The following is a 16,603-nucleotide window of genomic DNA, read 5'->3' on the forward strand; positions in this document are numbered from 1 at the left end:
GTGCCCTGACCTCCACATATTAATTTTTTAAAATCTAGTAACTTTCCTTTTCCTATAGTCTCCTCAAACACAAAAACCTTACCAATTCATCTTGTTCAGAGTGCTTAGATTTCTCTTCTTTTAACTGGTTTTCCAAAAAAAGTATTTCATCCTCAAGATCAGATTTAGACTTGTTCAGCTTTTCATAGACTGCCTAAAAAAGAGGAAGCCAACTTTATAAAATAGACGTAGGACTTTTTTGGTTATGATAAATCAAATATAATCAAACACATATATTATAAATCAATAAAATTTTGTTTACATATTTGTTCACTGTTATAACATTAAATAAAAGTAATGCTAGCAGGGGTCAGCAAACTTTTCTATAAAAAAACCATAAAGTAAATATTTTAGACTTACAGGCCATGTAGTCCCTGTCCCAACTATGCCTATGCAGTAAGAATGCAAAGACATGTAAATGAATGAGCATGGCTGTGTCCCAGTAAAATTTTATTTACAAAAACAGGTGGAAAACCAAACAATCAGATTAAAACTGGGCAGAGGATCTGAACAGACATTTTTCCAAAGAAGACATATAGATAGCCAACAGACACATGAAAAGATCTTTAACATCACTCATCAATCATCAGGGAAATGCAAATCAAAATCACAATGAGGTATTGTCTCACATCTGTCAAAATGGCTAAAATCAAAAGGACAAGAAATAACAAATGTTGGCAAGGATGTGGAGAAAAAGGAACCCTTGGGCATTGTTGCTGGGAATGTAAATTGGTACAGCCACTGTGGAAAACAGTAGAAATACTTACTATATGATCCAATAATTCCACTACTTAGTATTTATTCAAAAAAAAAAAAAACCACTGATTCAAAAAGATAAATACACCCCTATGTTTATTGCAGCATTATTTACAATAGCTAAATGAATAAAGATGTGGTATATACACACACAATGGAATATTACATAGCCATAAGAAATGATGAGATCTTGCCATTTGTGACAACACGGATGGACCTAGAGGGACCTAAGTGAAATAAGTCAGACTGACAAATGCCAAATGGTTTTACTCATATGTGGAATCTAAAAGACAAAACAGACAAAAAGCAGAATCAGACCTATAAATTTAGAGAATAAACTGATAGTTACCAGATGAAAGATGGTGAGGGGATGGGCAAAATGGGTGCAGGAGAGTGGGATATCAGGCTTCCAATTATGGAATGAATGAATCATGGGAATAAGCATAAGAAATATAGTCAATGAGACTGTAATAACATTGTATAGTGACAGATGGTAGCTACTTGTGGTAAGCACAGCAAAAAGTATAGAGATGTTGAATCACTATGTTGTATACCTGAAACTAATGTAACATTTATGTCAACTATACTCAAATTTTAAAAAATTTTAAAAGGAGAGAGAGAACCCATATTATAGTTTGCCAACCTCTGCTCTAGAGCATTATAAAGGAAAAAATGAGAAATAAGTCTGATTTAATATAATTAAAGATATAATAAAAAATAAACTCAAAAAATAACCAAGATCACTTCACAATAATGTTCTGCATTGAATTATTTTCTGGGATTCTTTAAATTTTAAATGATTAGTCACTGAATTATTCCAAATGGATTTTAAATACTGTAATAAACATACCTCTGATATTTGTGATCCTTCAACAAACTTGTTAAAAAAAAAAAAAAAACCAAAAGATTCACAGAATTTAATGGAGACCAAAATTTAAAAAAAAAAAAAAAAACTTATTTATAAGTATTTCTCCAACTTTGGCTATTTGATTACATGAATTCCCTGACTTGAATCAAAATTATTCTACTGTTTTGATTTTATCTACTGATTCAACCATCAAATTTTTTAACTATATCATATATAGTTAATAGGTTTACCAATCTCAAAAATAAACATTACGTTTTTTAATTATAAAAACCAGAGAAGAATTTCCAAAATGTTCATTTAAACTTTACTGCTAGATCCTATAAATTCAATGCCTTAAGAATAAACTGGTTTTATTTTATCCACAATACTACCAAACTTGAATCAATGTCTTCGCTGTCCAGTTTTTACTCTTCCATTAGACTAAATGCCTTCCACAATTCTTTCTTTTTTAATCAAACTAATAAGTTACTACTGGAACGGGAGATAAAACAGAAGGTCAGTAAATAAAACAATTTCACCAAGTTCTTAAGGATTTTAGTAGGTAACAAATGAAGAAAGAAAGTTTAAGAAATTTGCTTCATTTGGAATTCAATTTATAACTTCTTTCGGATTCTACTAAGAAATTCTGAAACATAATCTATAGATTTTTTTAAGTTTTTATTTTAATTCCAGGTAGTTATCATCCAGTGTTCTATATATAGACTTTCTGATGGTTACAGATATCAGTGACTAATAACAATCAAGCTGTATTGTCTGAACAGTACACCAAAAGAACAAAGTCCACTGTCTTCTACATTAATATTAGTATGCTACTGACAACATTTCTATCTCTAAACAGTAACAGGGCATGCTTATCATTTACCCTAATCTGTTGTAGCTTCGCTAAATGACAAATTTTTATTATTTTCCTTCTTACTCCTAGCTAAATCATACCTGGCTCAGGACAGCAGACTATATATCTCTTCCAAAGCCTACATTCAGTGACATCACGTTGGTAACTTGAAATTGGGAGTATTTACACAACAGAACCAAGCAAATGCTACAAATAAGGACTCCTACTCTCTAGAGAGCCAGCTATTAAATATTTACCAGCACATCACTGCTTACAATGTAAATCTTTGGTCTAATTCTAGTCAGCTCCTGATACAATGGGGATGAAGTAAAGGCAAGTACTGCCACAATTTACATAATTTATTGCTGCCATCTATTCCTAAATTTATGAAAATGAATCCTATTTTTCCTTTCTAGAGCAAACTGAATGGAAAAAAAGGAATGGTTACCTTAATATATTTCATTCCCAAGAATGAAAAATCAAGAGCTTCTATATGGCCCTAGATTCCACTCAACTAAATATGCCTCACTTGAAACAAGTTAGGAAGGAGAGCTCACATTTTTTAAATATTTTATGCTACCTAATGTTCCATTTCTTATAATTAATTTTTCTTTAACCTTTAACATCTAGAAATGCTCTTTGACATTTCCTTTAAAATAGTTTTGAGGAGAACACTGTTCTTAAAGTTTATGTTATTTAGCAATAATCTTTCCCCTAGCTTTTATAATTATATGTATTACTTGTTTTTACCTCCAAACTCTGTGCTTCTGTTGACTCCTTCTCAAAACTGGCATCCTTTAAAGATGATTCTAAGTCTTCATACTGAAAGAAAGCAACACTGTAAGGAAAAACTCTACAAATTTTATTCTAAATTTATATGAAGAAGCTGACAAAATCCACTTCCACATGTATGTCTGATTTACTTCGATTTGCTGAGCTTCAAGTTCTTCAAATATGAGCACTATAATAGAGCCAGGGCAGCTGACATACCACAGCCTCCTAACATGGGCAACAAATGGTGGCACTTCACCCTTAAGACTAAGAGAACTATCTCAACTCTGCCCATTCATTAAAGAGAAATCAAACACAAACAGGCCATCAGAAATTTTCATTTGTAATTCAAATCATACAGAAAAGAAAGCAAGTAGGCAATACAAGATCTTTAAACATGCAAAATAAGGAAAATGAAACATATAATGCTGTAAGATTGGCAAACTGCATTTATCTCATCAGTGTTTTTTTTAAAAAAAGTGATTATATGGAAGATTAAGCTATTCAGACCATCCTTCTCACTAGAACAAGAAGAGATGGACAAAAACACTTCAAAAAATAGGTATGTGTGAAGGATTCAGAGAGCTATCCATATAGTGAGAATCTGTGATAGAAGAAGGAACCCTCAGAGAAACAAGTTCAGCATTTGACATTTCCTTCTCCCCGTCCAAAAGCAGAGAAGGATAGGCCAAGAAACTGAGAAACTAATACCAATCTACACTTGCCACCTTATAAGAAAGTCTAAACCAGAAACAGACCAATCCCTTGAAATAAGGTCAAATTTCCAAATATTTTAACTTTTAATTAATCTATGATTTCTGATGTCTCAGACTAGCTGACTATGAGAATTAACAGTAAGTCCTCACTAAAAAAAGCTAACATCATCTACAACTTCAAATTTTTCTCTTATACAACCTGGCATTAATGAAAACAAGATTTGACTAAGCACCACCAGAAGAAAAACTGAGCAAAAGAAACAGACTCTTGAAGGATGCAAACAACAAAGTTTCCTGTTAGGAGGCACCTGGGTGGCACAGCCCATTAAGAAGCCCGACTCTTGGATTCAGTTCAGGTCCGGATCCCAAAGTCCTAAGACTGAGCCCCGCACAGGGCTCTGCACTCAGCATTGAGTCTGCTCAAGATTCTCTCTCTTCTTTTGCCTCTGCCCCTCCCCACTGTGTCTCTTTCTCCTCCTCAAATAAATAAATCTTAAAAAAAAAAAAAAAAAAAAAGAATTTTCAGACATTAAAATAAGGTCAATATGTAAAAGGAACTAAAAGGTGAACTATTAAGCCAGAGAAAAACAACTATGAAAAGGGCCACAATGAAACCATAGAACTGAAAAAGGTAATAAATGAAATTAATATCTCAATAGATAGTGTAAAACATTACACATAGATGAAGACAATTAGTAAAATGAAAACTACCTCAGAAGAAAATATCCACATGAAGTGTGAGCAAAATAATAAAAAAAAAACACATAAGAGATACATAAGATATAGTAAAAAGTTGAAATACAAGTATTTAGAGTCCCAGAAGAAGAAAAAAAGCAAAATATAATTGAAACAAAGTAATAGTCAAGAGTGTTCCAACACAAATGAAAGTTATTAAACCACATTTTTAGAAGTATCATGAATTCCGTGAATAATAAACAGAAGAAATTGTACCTAGACAACTAATAATACTGCTGAATATCAAAGACAAGGAGAAAAGTCATAAAGTAGCTAGAGAGTAAAGTTTTCTTATAAAACTAAACTGTACCTACCCTATAACCCACCAATTCTAGGTATTTACTAAAGAGAAATAAAAACACATGCCCACAAATACATACACATACACACACACACACACACCTGGTAGAAAGAAAACAACTTAATTCACAAAAGCTAAAAGCTGGAAATAACATATTAAAAGGAGCATGGATAAACATATTGTGATATATTGATACAATACAAATTAACTTAGCTTTAAAAAAAGAACTACTAATATATCCAACAACATAGTTAATTTCAAATATAATATTATTTGGATAAAGGAAACACAAAGGACTATGATTTCATTTATACAAACTCTGTAACAGGAAAAACTAATTTATGGTGCTAGAATAAAAACAGTGATTGTTAATAAGGGTAGGAGACTGAAAATGAGCACAAGGGACACCTGGGTGGCTCAGTGGTTGAGCATCTGCCTTCGGCTCGGGTCATCATCCTGGGGTCCTGGGATCAACTCCTACATTGGGCTCCCCACAGGAAGCCTGCTTCTCCCTCTGCCTATGTCTCTGCCTCTCTCTGTGTCTCTCATGAATAAGTAACTAAAATCTTAAAAAAAAACACATGATAAATGTTGATGGGAATGGTCCATATTAATGGGAATGGTAAATACATGGGTGAATACATTTGCCAAAATACACTTAAAATGTCCATTTATCTATACGAAAATTATACCTCAATTTTTAAAATGGAAGAGAAAAAAAAACCTAAAACATATAATATCATCAATTGATACCAAAATTAAATAAAACTTATAGCTGACTCTGACAAACAATATAGCAGGGAAAAAAAGAAGTAGAATGAAATGTTCAAAATGTTCAAAGAAAATAATTGCCAACTTAGAATTCTAGAAACAAAATTATACAAAATGTATATTATACACTATCAGACAAATAAAAACTGGGAGGATTTATCACCAGTGTATTTCACAAAAGGAAAGATTAGGGTAGGGCACCTGGGTGGCTCAGTGGGTTAAGTGTCCTCCCTCAGCTCAGGTCATGATCCCCGGTCTGGGATCAAGCCCTGTGTCAGGTACCTGCTTGGCAGGGAATCTACTTCTCCCTCTCTCTCTCCCTCTCCCTCTGCCCCTGCTTGTGCATGCTCTCCCTCTCTCTCAAATAAATATTTTTAAAAAAAAATAAAATATTTTTTTAAAAAAGGAAAAGATTAGGGTATTCAGAAGTAAGAAAAATCATCCCAAATGGAAGCTGAAATGAAGGAAAGAATAAACAGCAACAGAAATAATAAACATGTGGACAAATCCAAATAAATGGTCACTATTTCAAATAGTAATAAAATGATTTGGAGGTTTAAAGAAATATAAAAAATCCAAATATGTATCATAGGACATGGACAAAAAAGGGGCAAGTGGAATTAAAGTATTCTAAGGTCTTTATATCATCCAGTAAGTAGTAACAGCGCTAATTTATATTAGATATTAATAAATTAAGGATATATATTGGAATCTCTAAGGTAACCATTGAAAGAATATAAAATAATCCCTAAGTAACAAACCCACTGATATAGAAAATACTGAAGTAAGGAAAAATAAACTATTTTAATAAAAAGGAAAACAAGAGGGAAGAGAAAAAAGAACACGGATTAGGTGTCAAATAGAAATACTTAAGATGGTAGATTTAAGCCCTAATAATGAGAAATTACATTGACTCCAAATGAAATAATAGCCCATTAAATACAAAGATTTTTTTAGACTGATTTAAAAAAGCAAAACTCTATACTATTTTTAAAAGAGACAACACAAAACTATATAAACAAAAGTAAAATAATGGGAAAAGATCTATCATGCAAATGCTTAACAAATGAAAATCAAAAATTCCTAAAGATAAACAGGGGTATTTCATAATGATAAAAAGCTCCATCTAACCAGGAAGATGAATCAATTCTAAATGTGTATTCATCTAACATAGCCTCAGTATACATAAAATTGACAAAATTAAGAGAAAAGCAAATGCACAACCAAAATGGGAAACATACTTCTCACAACAACCAATAGATACCATGAATTTAAAAAGAAATGACTTAATTTTTATATTTATATACCAAAAAAACTAGAGTAAGTAAAATAGCATCATACTGACATAAGGGTAAAGAATGTATGTGTTTCTGTCAAACATGAAACAGTTACCAATACCAATCCTATGCCAAGCCATAAATTAAGTCTCAACAAACAACAAGGGACTGAAATCACAGAGAGCATACTGTGAATTAAACAGAATTATGGGCAGCCCGAGGGGCTCAGCGGTTTAGTACCGCTTTTGGCCCAGGGTGTGATCCTGGAGACCCGGGATTGAGTCCTGCATCAGGCTCCCTGCATGGAGCCTGCTTCTCCCTCTGCCTGTGTCTCTGCCTCTTTCTGTGTGTCTCTCATGAATAAATAAAAATCTTTAAAAAAAATAAAAATAAACAGAATTAGGCCAAATTAAACTAAAAATAAATAAAAATAAATTATTAGGAAATCTCTATTTATTAGGAAATTAGTAAGTACCCTACCAAATAACTAGTGTTTAAAGAAGACATCGGGCAGCCCCGGTGGCCCAACAGTTTAGCGCTGCCTTCAGCCCAGGGTGTGATCCTGGAGACTCGGGATAGAGTCCCACATCAGGCTCCCTACAGGGAGCCTGCTTCTCCCTCTGCCTGTGTCTCTGCCTCTCTGTCTCTTTCTCTGTGTCTGTCATGAATAAATAAATAAAATCTTTTTTAAAAAATAAAATAAAATAAAAATAAGACATCACAATAAAAATTTTTAAATATTTTATACTGAATGATCAGGAAAGCATGACATAACCATACTGGGTAGATGCTTTAATGAAAGCCAGAGCAAATTATAGCTTGAAATGCACAAATTACAAAAGAAGGGTTAAAGTTCAATGATTTGAGTACATACCCCAGAAAGTGACCCAAAAAAAGTTAAAAAAAAAGTGGAAAAAAAGAATAAAGTAAATAGAAAACAAAGTAAAAAGAATCAACCAAGCCAAAAGATTGTTCTTTGAAGGCATTAAAAAAATTGATAAACCACTGCCAAGGCTGATAAAGGATAAAGAGAAATGGACAACCAACCAGAATCAGGAATAAAAGGATAGATACCTCACTAAAGGTTCCACAATGTTTAGAAAAATACAAGAGAATAAACACTAGTTCAGCAATGAGCAATAAAAAAGGAAATTCATTTGCAATAGCAACAAAAAGAATAAAATATGTAGGAGTAAATTTAAAACAGAAAAAGTGCAAGCATTATATTCTGTTTCTTTTGTTTAAGTTTTATTTCTACGTAATGTCTACACTCAGCCTGGGGCTCGGACTTACAACTCTTGACATCAAGGGTAGCTAGCATGCATTACCAAATGACCAAGCCAAGTGCCCCAAACCTTATTCTCTGAAAACTACAAAACATTATTGAAATAGAGAAGACCCAAGTAAATGGAAAGACATCTCATGTTCATAGATCAGAGACTTAATGTTAAGATAGCACTACTCCCTAAATTGATCTACAGATTCAACATAAACCCTATCAAAATTGCAGCTAATCTGGGGTGCCTGGCTGGCTTAGTCAGTGGGGCATAGGACTCTTGATTTCGTGGTGTTGGTTCAAACCCCATGTTGGATGTAGAGATTACTTAAATATCTTTTTTTTAGAGATTTACTTCTTTATTTTGGGGTCGGAGGGAGAGAGAGTCTGAGCAGACTCCAAGCTCAACATGGAACCCAATGCAGGGCTTGATGCTACAACCCTGAGATCACAACCTGAGCCAAAATGGAATCAGACACTCAACCAGCTATATCACATAGGAGCCCAAAAAATAAAATCTCTTAAAAAAAATTCCAGTTCATCTATTCACAGATTTATAATTTCAAACCTTATTACAAAGCTACAGTGATCAAGACAGTTTGGAACTGGCATAAAGACAGACATAACAGATCAATGCAACAGAGTTGAGAATCCACAAATGAACCTTCACAATTACAGTCAACTGATTTTTGACAACAGTGCCATGACAGCTCAATGGGGAAGGGAACATCCTTTCAGCAAATGATGCTAGCAAAAACTGGATATCTACATCCCAGAGAATGAAGTTGGACCCATTCCTACCTCACACAATTCACAAAAAAAAACTAATTCAAAACAGATCAAAGACCTAAACATAAGATCTAATCCCATAAAACTTTTAGAAAGAAATACAAGTGTAAATCTTTGTGAGCTTGTTTTAAGCAATGGTTTCTTGGATATGAAACCAAAAGTATAACCAACAAAAGAAAAAGGAGATAAATAAACCAAGCATTTTCAAAATTAACTTTTAGGGACGCCTGGGTGGTTCAGCAGTTAAGTGTCTGCCTTCGGCTCAAGTCATGATCTCAGGGCCCTGGGATCAAGCCCCATATCCAGGCCCATATCAGCCTCCCTGCTAAGCAGGGAATCTGCTTCTCCCTCTTCCTCTGTCCGTCCACACTACTTGAGCTCTCTCTCAAATAAATATATAAAATATTTTTTAAAATTAAAAACTTTTATGCTTCAAAGACACTACCAAGAAAGTAAGGAGACAATGCACAGAAATGAGAGAAAATACTTACAATTCACACATGTGATAAGAAGCTCATATCTATAATATATAAAGTTACAACTGAATAATAAAAAGATGAATAACCCAATCTAAAAATAGGCAAAGGAACTGAGAAGACATTTCTCAAGAGAAGATGAATAAATGCCCAATGGGCACATGAAAAGATAAATGCTCAACACAATTAACCATCAGAGAAATGCAAATTAAAACCACAGTGAGATACCTCTTCACACTCACAAGGACAGCAAGGATGTGGAGAAACTAGAACATTCACAAACATCTGGTAGGAATGTCCATGGGTATAGCCACTATGGAAAACAATTTGGCAGTTCCTCAAAAAGTTAAATATAGATGCAGCAACTGCATTTATAGATATATACCCCCCCAAAATTAAAAACATACACTCACACAAAACTTGTACTTGAATGTCCATAGCAACATCATTAATAGCACCCAAAAAAGAGGATAACCAAACTGACAAACAGATATTTAAACTGTGGCATAGAACATTATTTGGCAAAAAACAAAGTACTGATACATGCTACAACATGGATAAACCTTGAAAACATAAAGTAAGTGAAAAAAGCCAGTCACAAAGAACCACGTATTATATGATTCCATGTAAGTGAAATGTCCAGAATAGGCAAATCTATACAAAACATGGATGAACCTTACTATTTAGAATAGTTTCAATAACCATCAGATACCAGAGAATAAATCTAAGAAAAGATGTTAAAGACCTCAACAGAAAAATGTATATAATAGTGAGATAATTTTATAAAGACATAAATTGAGGGATATACTAGAGTCCATGGATAAAAACACAACATTGTAAAACTGTAAGTTCTCTCCACATTGACCTATATATGCAATGCAATCCGAATCAAATCTCTAACATGCTACGTGTGTAAACTGAAGATTGATTTAAAATATACATGGAATAGCAAAGTGCCAAGATCACCAAGACAATCTTTAAGAACAAACATGGAGGTTTATGCTGCAGCTATCAAGAATTGTTATAAAAATACAGTAGACTAAAACAGCATGATACTGGCACAAGAATAAAAAAAAAAAAAAGACCACTAGAACAGATTATAGAATCAGACTAAGATATATATGGCCACTTGATCTAAGATGACTACAAAACAAAGGAAAGATGGTCTTTTAATAAACGGTACAGGCTAATTCAATATCCGTATGAAAAACATTGAATCTTAACTTCCAAATCACAGCACCAGAGATTCAATTCCAGACGAATGAAAGAAATTACATTTGAGTTAATCTGTATTCCCCAAAATTTATATGCTGAAGCCCCAATACCTCACAATGTGACTGTATCTGGAGACAGGCCCTTTAAAGAGGTGATTAAGTTAAAATGAGATCTTTAGGATACCCCTAATCTAATCTGACTGGTGTCCCTATATGAAAGGAAAAGATAGACACAGAGAAAGACACCTGCACAGAGGTAACACCATGTAACGGCAAGAAGGCAGCCACATGCAGGCTAAGGAGAGGAGCCTCATAAGAAACCAAACTTGCCAACACTTTGATCTTAAACTTCTAGCCTCTAGAACTGTGAAAAAACTAATTTCTGTTGGGTAAGCCAGCTGGTCTGTGGTTATTTTGTTATGGCAGTCCTAGAAAACTTTTTACAAAGACTAAATGAGAAAGGTAAAACAAAGTTTCTCAAAGTAGCACAGAAGAATATCTTCATATCCTTGAGTAGACAAAAATTCTTAAATAAGAAACAAAAAGTAGTCATAAAGATAAGACTGATGAGTTAAACTAAGTTAAAATTAAGAACTTCGGCTTACCATCTGAAGTAAAAAGGCAAATCACACAGTGGGGGAAAATATTTGCAGTACATATTGCTGACAAAGGGCTCATGTTCAAATATAGAAAATATTCTACTATCAAAAAGGAAAAAAACACACCTTTTCAAATATTAAAAAAAAAAAAACCTCGAGCAGGCAGCTTCACAAAAATGATATCCAAATGACGAATAAATACATAAAAGAGTGCTTAACCTCATTAGTCAGGGAAATACAGAATGAAACCACAATGAGACACCATTATACACCTACCATAATGGTTAAAATTAATAAGGTTAGTAATATATAAACAGCAACTGAACTCTCACACTTTGCAAACAAAGCATTAATAAACTTACACTGAAATATTGGCATTGAAAAGTATAAAGTCCTCTGACTCTTAACATGAATACTAATATTTTTAAAAATATCTTACCTCAAAAAAAAATATCTTACCTCTTTTTGAACAAGGCTAAATTTTTCAAGTAGTTTACATTTTTCATCAATTTGTCTAGAAAGTTCTACAGCAAGCTTGTTCTCTCTTCCTGAAAAGAAAGTTCACATTATCATGTATAAATAGCTTTAGGCTTCAAAATTATAAACAATAATGATGAGATCTAGAATAGAAAAAAGAGCTTACCTACATAAAGCCGGCTTCTAACCTGAAACAAATTTTTAACAAAATTTACATTAAAACAAATATATATCCAAGTAAATCTAATTTATTTAACTTCTACTACCAAGTGAAAAATAACTGGTTTCTTATTGCCTTAGTATGAATATACATTAACTGAAAGTGTTGTCTGTACAATGGGAAAAATGCTACATAGTAATGTCTCTCTATTGAGGAGCCACACTATGTGTTATATTATCACATTAAAGACCCTGAAATAACTCTTCCTTAAAGACATCTGTTCTATTTCGCTTATCCCATTGTACTCCAAATATATTTGACCCTAAAACAAACTATTTCAAGAAGTCCTTATTATCATCTCTCCCAGCGATAACATCCAAAATTAAGTTTGAGAAATGTTACCACTGGTCCATGGATCTAAACTGACCACAAAACCTTTTTTTCTTCTTTCATCTCTCTCTCTCTCAAAAAATTAAGGAAAAATTCCATTTGTAAAGGAGAGTAGGCTTAGGAGACTAAAATGGGGACTTATATCATCTATAGAAGATGAACAGGGATAAAAATTTTTATAGTTTTTAAAAAGTTTTAAAGTCAAGGTATAGTAGAATCAGTATTGAGGAGGATTAAGTGAATTGAATCATCACATTGAGGAACTAGCTCAAAAGGTAATAGGAAACCAAAAAAACCTGAAAAGCAAGTTAAGAGATATGGAAGGCAGAAGTAGAAGGGATAGCATCTAAAAACATAGTCCCGAAAAGAAAAAGAAAAAACATAAAATGCAGAAGATATCTCCTAGAAATAAAAAAAAATATAAAACACCTCATTAAAAGATTCCAGATAATTCTAAAAAAGAAGAAAAAAAATGTTCAAACCTAGACATATTATACAAGAATATCAAATTAGGGATGCCTGGGTGGTTGAGCAGTTGAGTGTTTGCCTTCGGCTCAGGGCGTGATCCAGGGTCCTGGGATTGAGTGCCGTATCAGGCTCCCTGCATTAAGCCTGTTTCTCTCTTTGCCTATGTCTCTGCCTCTCTTATGGGTCTCTTGTAAATAAATAAATAAATAAATAAATAATAAATAAATAAATAAATAAATAAATAAATCTTTAAATAAAAATAAAAAGATAAACTAAGATGAAAGAAATTGGTCCAAATACATCAATAATCATAATATATGCAGACAGCTACAAACTACTCAGTAGTGAAAAAAAAAACAGATTTTCAGATTAAATATTAAAGAAATTTCCATAGGATACACATTAAGTAGAAGACCATAGAAAGGCTAAAAAATAGAAGATGGAAAAAGACCTATCAAATACCACCCAAAAGAAAGTTGATATGGGGGATCCCTGGGTGGCGCAGCGGTTTGGCGCCTGCCTTTGGCCCAGGGCGCGATCCTGGAGACCCGGGATCGAATCCCATGTCGGGCTCCCGGTGCATGGAGACTGCTTCTCCCTCTGCCTGTGTCTCTGCCTCTCTCTCTCTCTCATTCTATGTGACTATCATAAATAAATAAAAATTTTTAAAAAATTAAAAAAAAAGAAAGTTGATATGGCTATAACAAGAGATAAAAGAAACTGTAAGTCAAAAGCATCACAAACTTAAAGAGGGTTACCAGATATTGATACAAGGTTCAATCCACCAAGAAGAGTAGCAATTCTAAACAGGTATCTACCTAATAAGCTCAAAATATGTAAAGCAAGAATTGACAGAACTACAAAAAGAAACTGATAAATTTATCATGAGAGTGAAATTCAGGCAAATCCTCCTGAATAGATGAAAAAAAACAAAAAAAAGGGGGGGGCAACAATAGAATACATGAACAAAAATCAGTCATTAGCAAACCTGACCTAATTAATGGATACAGAATGCTATACATGTATCTGCTTTCAACAAGAAACAATGGAACAGAATAAAGAAAATCTCTACATACATGTGGAACTCTAATATGGAACTCTAATATGCATGGCAGATGGGTAGGAAAACAGTTATATCTTGGGGTTACAATTACACTGAATCCTTATTCCATGCCAGAAAAAAAAAATTGTATTCAAGATGGATCAAGAACTAAAATATTGAAAGCAAAATTTTCCAAGAATTTCTATTCATCAGAAAACATCTTAAGGAAGATGAAGAGATGTTTTACACGGGGACATTGGCAATACATGTAATCAACATGAATGCTTAAAAGGTACACGTTGTAGACAGATGAATATTCTTAGTATCAGTTACTTACCGACTGAAAACTTCTCCACAAAAACAAGAGAACAGCAAAAAATCCAACAACACCTGCACATATCACCAGTTCCCATGGGAAACCATAGGGATTGGTATCCAGTCTCATATCTTCAGGCAACACTGCAACAACCTTCAAGACGAAGAAAATTAACTTCTCAAAAATGTATGTTTGATAGAAAATTAACTTCTCAAAAATGTAGGTTTGATAGAAAGTGTTGATTACAAACTGCTATACACATGTTGCAACCTAATACCCAGTGTGATGGTATTTGGGGAGGTGATCATGAGGGTAGAGCCTTCATGAATGGGATAAGCGCCCTTTTAGAAGAGGCCACACAAAGTTCCCTGGACCTTTCCACCATGTGAGGTTATAGTGAGATGAATGAACCAGGAAGGGGTTCACAGGATCTGCACAGGATCTGCAGTGCCTTGATCTTGGCCTCAGCCTCCAGAACTGAGAACAATGTTACTTGTTTAAGACACCCAGTCTGTAATGTTTGTATTATAGCAGCCCCCACAAACTAAGACGCAAGAATGAGTACAAGGTTATTATGTAAACACTATTTACACCCTTTTCATGAAATGGGCTGCCAGCTACCAAACAGAAGGTGTTACAGTCTATTTTTCTGGCAATTTTCATTTACCAAGTGATGAAAACTAGCACTATGATAAAATGCAGTGATTTCCAAACTATAGTTTTACAAATATGCCTCAACTTCTGACAGTAAGAGGAGAGAAGGCCAAAGAAAGAATCTCAGTTCAGGTGCTCTAAGACTGATATCAACCAGTTTAGGTTTTATGTGTAGAGTATATGGGTTCCATTTAAGATTTCTCCACAGTGGGGGAAAAAACAGATTTGCAGCGTAAAAGCGTTGAAAAAAAAAAAAAAGAGTCTGAAAACCACTGATGAAGCATTTTGGAATCTGAATACCTCTCTCCTACTTCTGTGGTTCCCATTTCTTATCTGTCTTGGGAATAATGCTGTTTGAACATGCAGGGCAGGTACTCAGTAAAGGTAACTATTTCTATTAATCCTCCTTTAAAAGCCATGATCCTGTAACCATGGCCCTTCTATACTACTTCTCTCCCTAGCAGGTCTTTGGCACAAAAACGCTTAAGGCTTTTATAGTTGCTCCTATATTTCATCTTTCCCTGGGTCAGTTTATTATTCATCCTCACTCAATGGGGTTATTCTTTTGTTACCTGGTCCAAGATTACTCAGTCACAGGAGAACGGTAGAGGAAAAAAAGAAAAATGCACTTTTAAGAAAAATCTGAAGTCTAATCAGGTTTGATTCTTTCTAGCGTTCAACCCAAAACCCGTATGACAAATCTTCTCTTTTTAGGCCCTTTCTACCTAGAAAAACACCCTTTAATGTCTATTCTCCTCTCCAAAGTCTGTTTTATAACAATGATCCATATAAGTACACCTTCCAAATTGCTATCTGTAGATCACTAACCTGTATTAAATAAACCTGATTATACCTCTTCTTTTTTTTATTATACCTCTTCTAAAAAAAAATACCCCTCTATTCTGATTTCTGCCTCTCCCTACATTACCCCAGTTACCAATTCATAAGAAATCTGTATTTTAAAAAAACTTTCAACACCGAAAAGCTCAGGACCAGATGGATTCACAATAAATTCTACTGAAGGTTTACAGAAGAATTAATGCCAATCATTCTCAAACTCTGCCAAAAAAAAAAGAGGGAACTCTTCCTAATTCATTCTATGAGGCCAGTATCACCCTGATATGACAGCCAAACAAATATTACAAGAAAAGAAAACCAAACATCAATATATGATATAAATGCAAAAATCCTCAACCAAATACCGGCAAACCAAATCTAGCAGCATATAAAAAGAATTATACTTAACAAAACCAAACATCCTTTATGATAAACATTCAATAAACTAAGACAGAAGGGAACTTTCTCAACCTGATAAGGGGCATCTATGAAAAACCAATAGTTAACATTTTACTTAATGATGAAAGACTGAAAGCTTTCACCTTAAAATCAGGAACAAGATAAGGATATCCATTCTCTCCATATTCATTCAACATTGTACTTGAGGTTCTGGCCAGGGCAATTAGGTAAGAAAAAAATAAAAGGCACCTAAATTGGAAAGGAAAAAACAAAACTATCTCCATTTGAAGGTAACATAATCTTATAAAGAGAAAAGCTTAAGTAAGCCTAAAACTCTAAAATAAGAATTCTAAATAAGAAACTATTAGAGCTAATAAACAAGCTCTGCAAATTTGCAGAATATAATCGATGCAGAAAAAAATGAGTCCTATTTCTATACA

At 33.6% G+C, this 16,603-nt stretch overlaps 1 protein-coding gene across 12 annotated transcripts in view; it reads right to left on the minus strand.

The window, feature by feature from the left end:
• Positions 1–16,603, minus strand: part of MIA2 (MIA SH3 domain ER export factor 2) — a 91,047-nt gene that overhangs the window by 45,922 nt on the left and 28,522 nt on the right. For 7 of the 12 annotated variants that reach the window (XM_055309077.1, XM_055309075.1, XM_055309081.1 and 4 more), the window contains 6 exons: positions 14,295–14,426; positions 12,064–12,085; positions 11,880–11,968; positions 3,246–3,317; positions 1,646–1,672; positions 83–193 (listed from right to left, as the gene is read on the minus strand). In XM_055309077.1, the coding sequence (XP_055165052.1) occupies positions 83–193; positions 1,646–1,672; positions 3,246–3,317; positions 11,880–11,968; positions 12,064–12,085; positions 14,295–14,426 (453 nt within the window). The remainder of the gene's footprint in view (positions 1–82; positions 194–1,645; positions 1,673–3,245; positions 3,318–11,879; positions 11,969–12,063; positions 12,086–14,294; positions 14,427–16,603) is intronic. The other 5 variants (XM_055309076.1, XM_055309087.1, XM_055309082.1 and 2 more) reach the window with 1 other exon arrangement.

Source organism: Nyctereutes procyonoides, unplaced genomic scaffold (assembly GCF_905146905.1).
Source record: "Nyctereutes procyonoides isolate TBG_1078 unplaced genomic scaffold, NYPRO_anot_genome, whole genome shotgun sequence".
In the NCBI taxonomy this organism is placed as follows: Eukaryota; Metazoa; Chordata; class Mammalia; order Carnivora; family Canidae; genus Nyctereutes; species Nyctereutes procyonoides.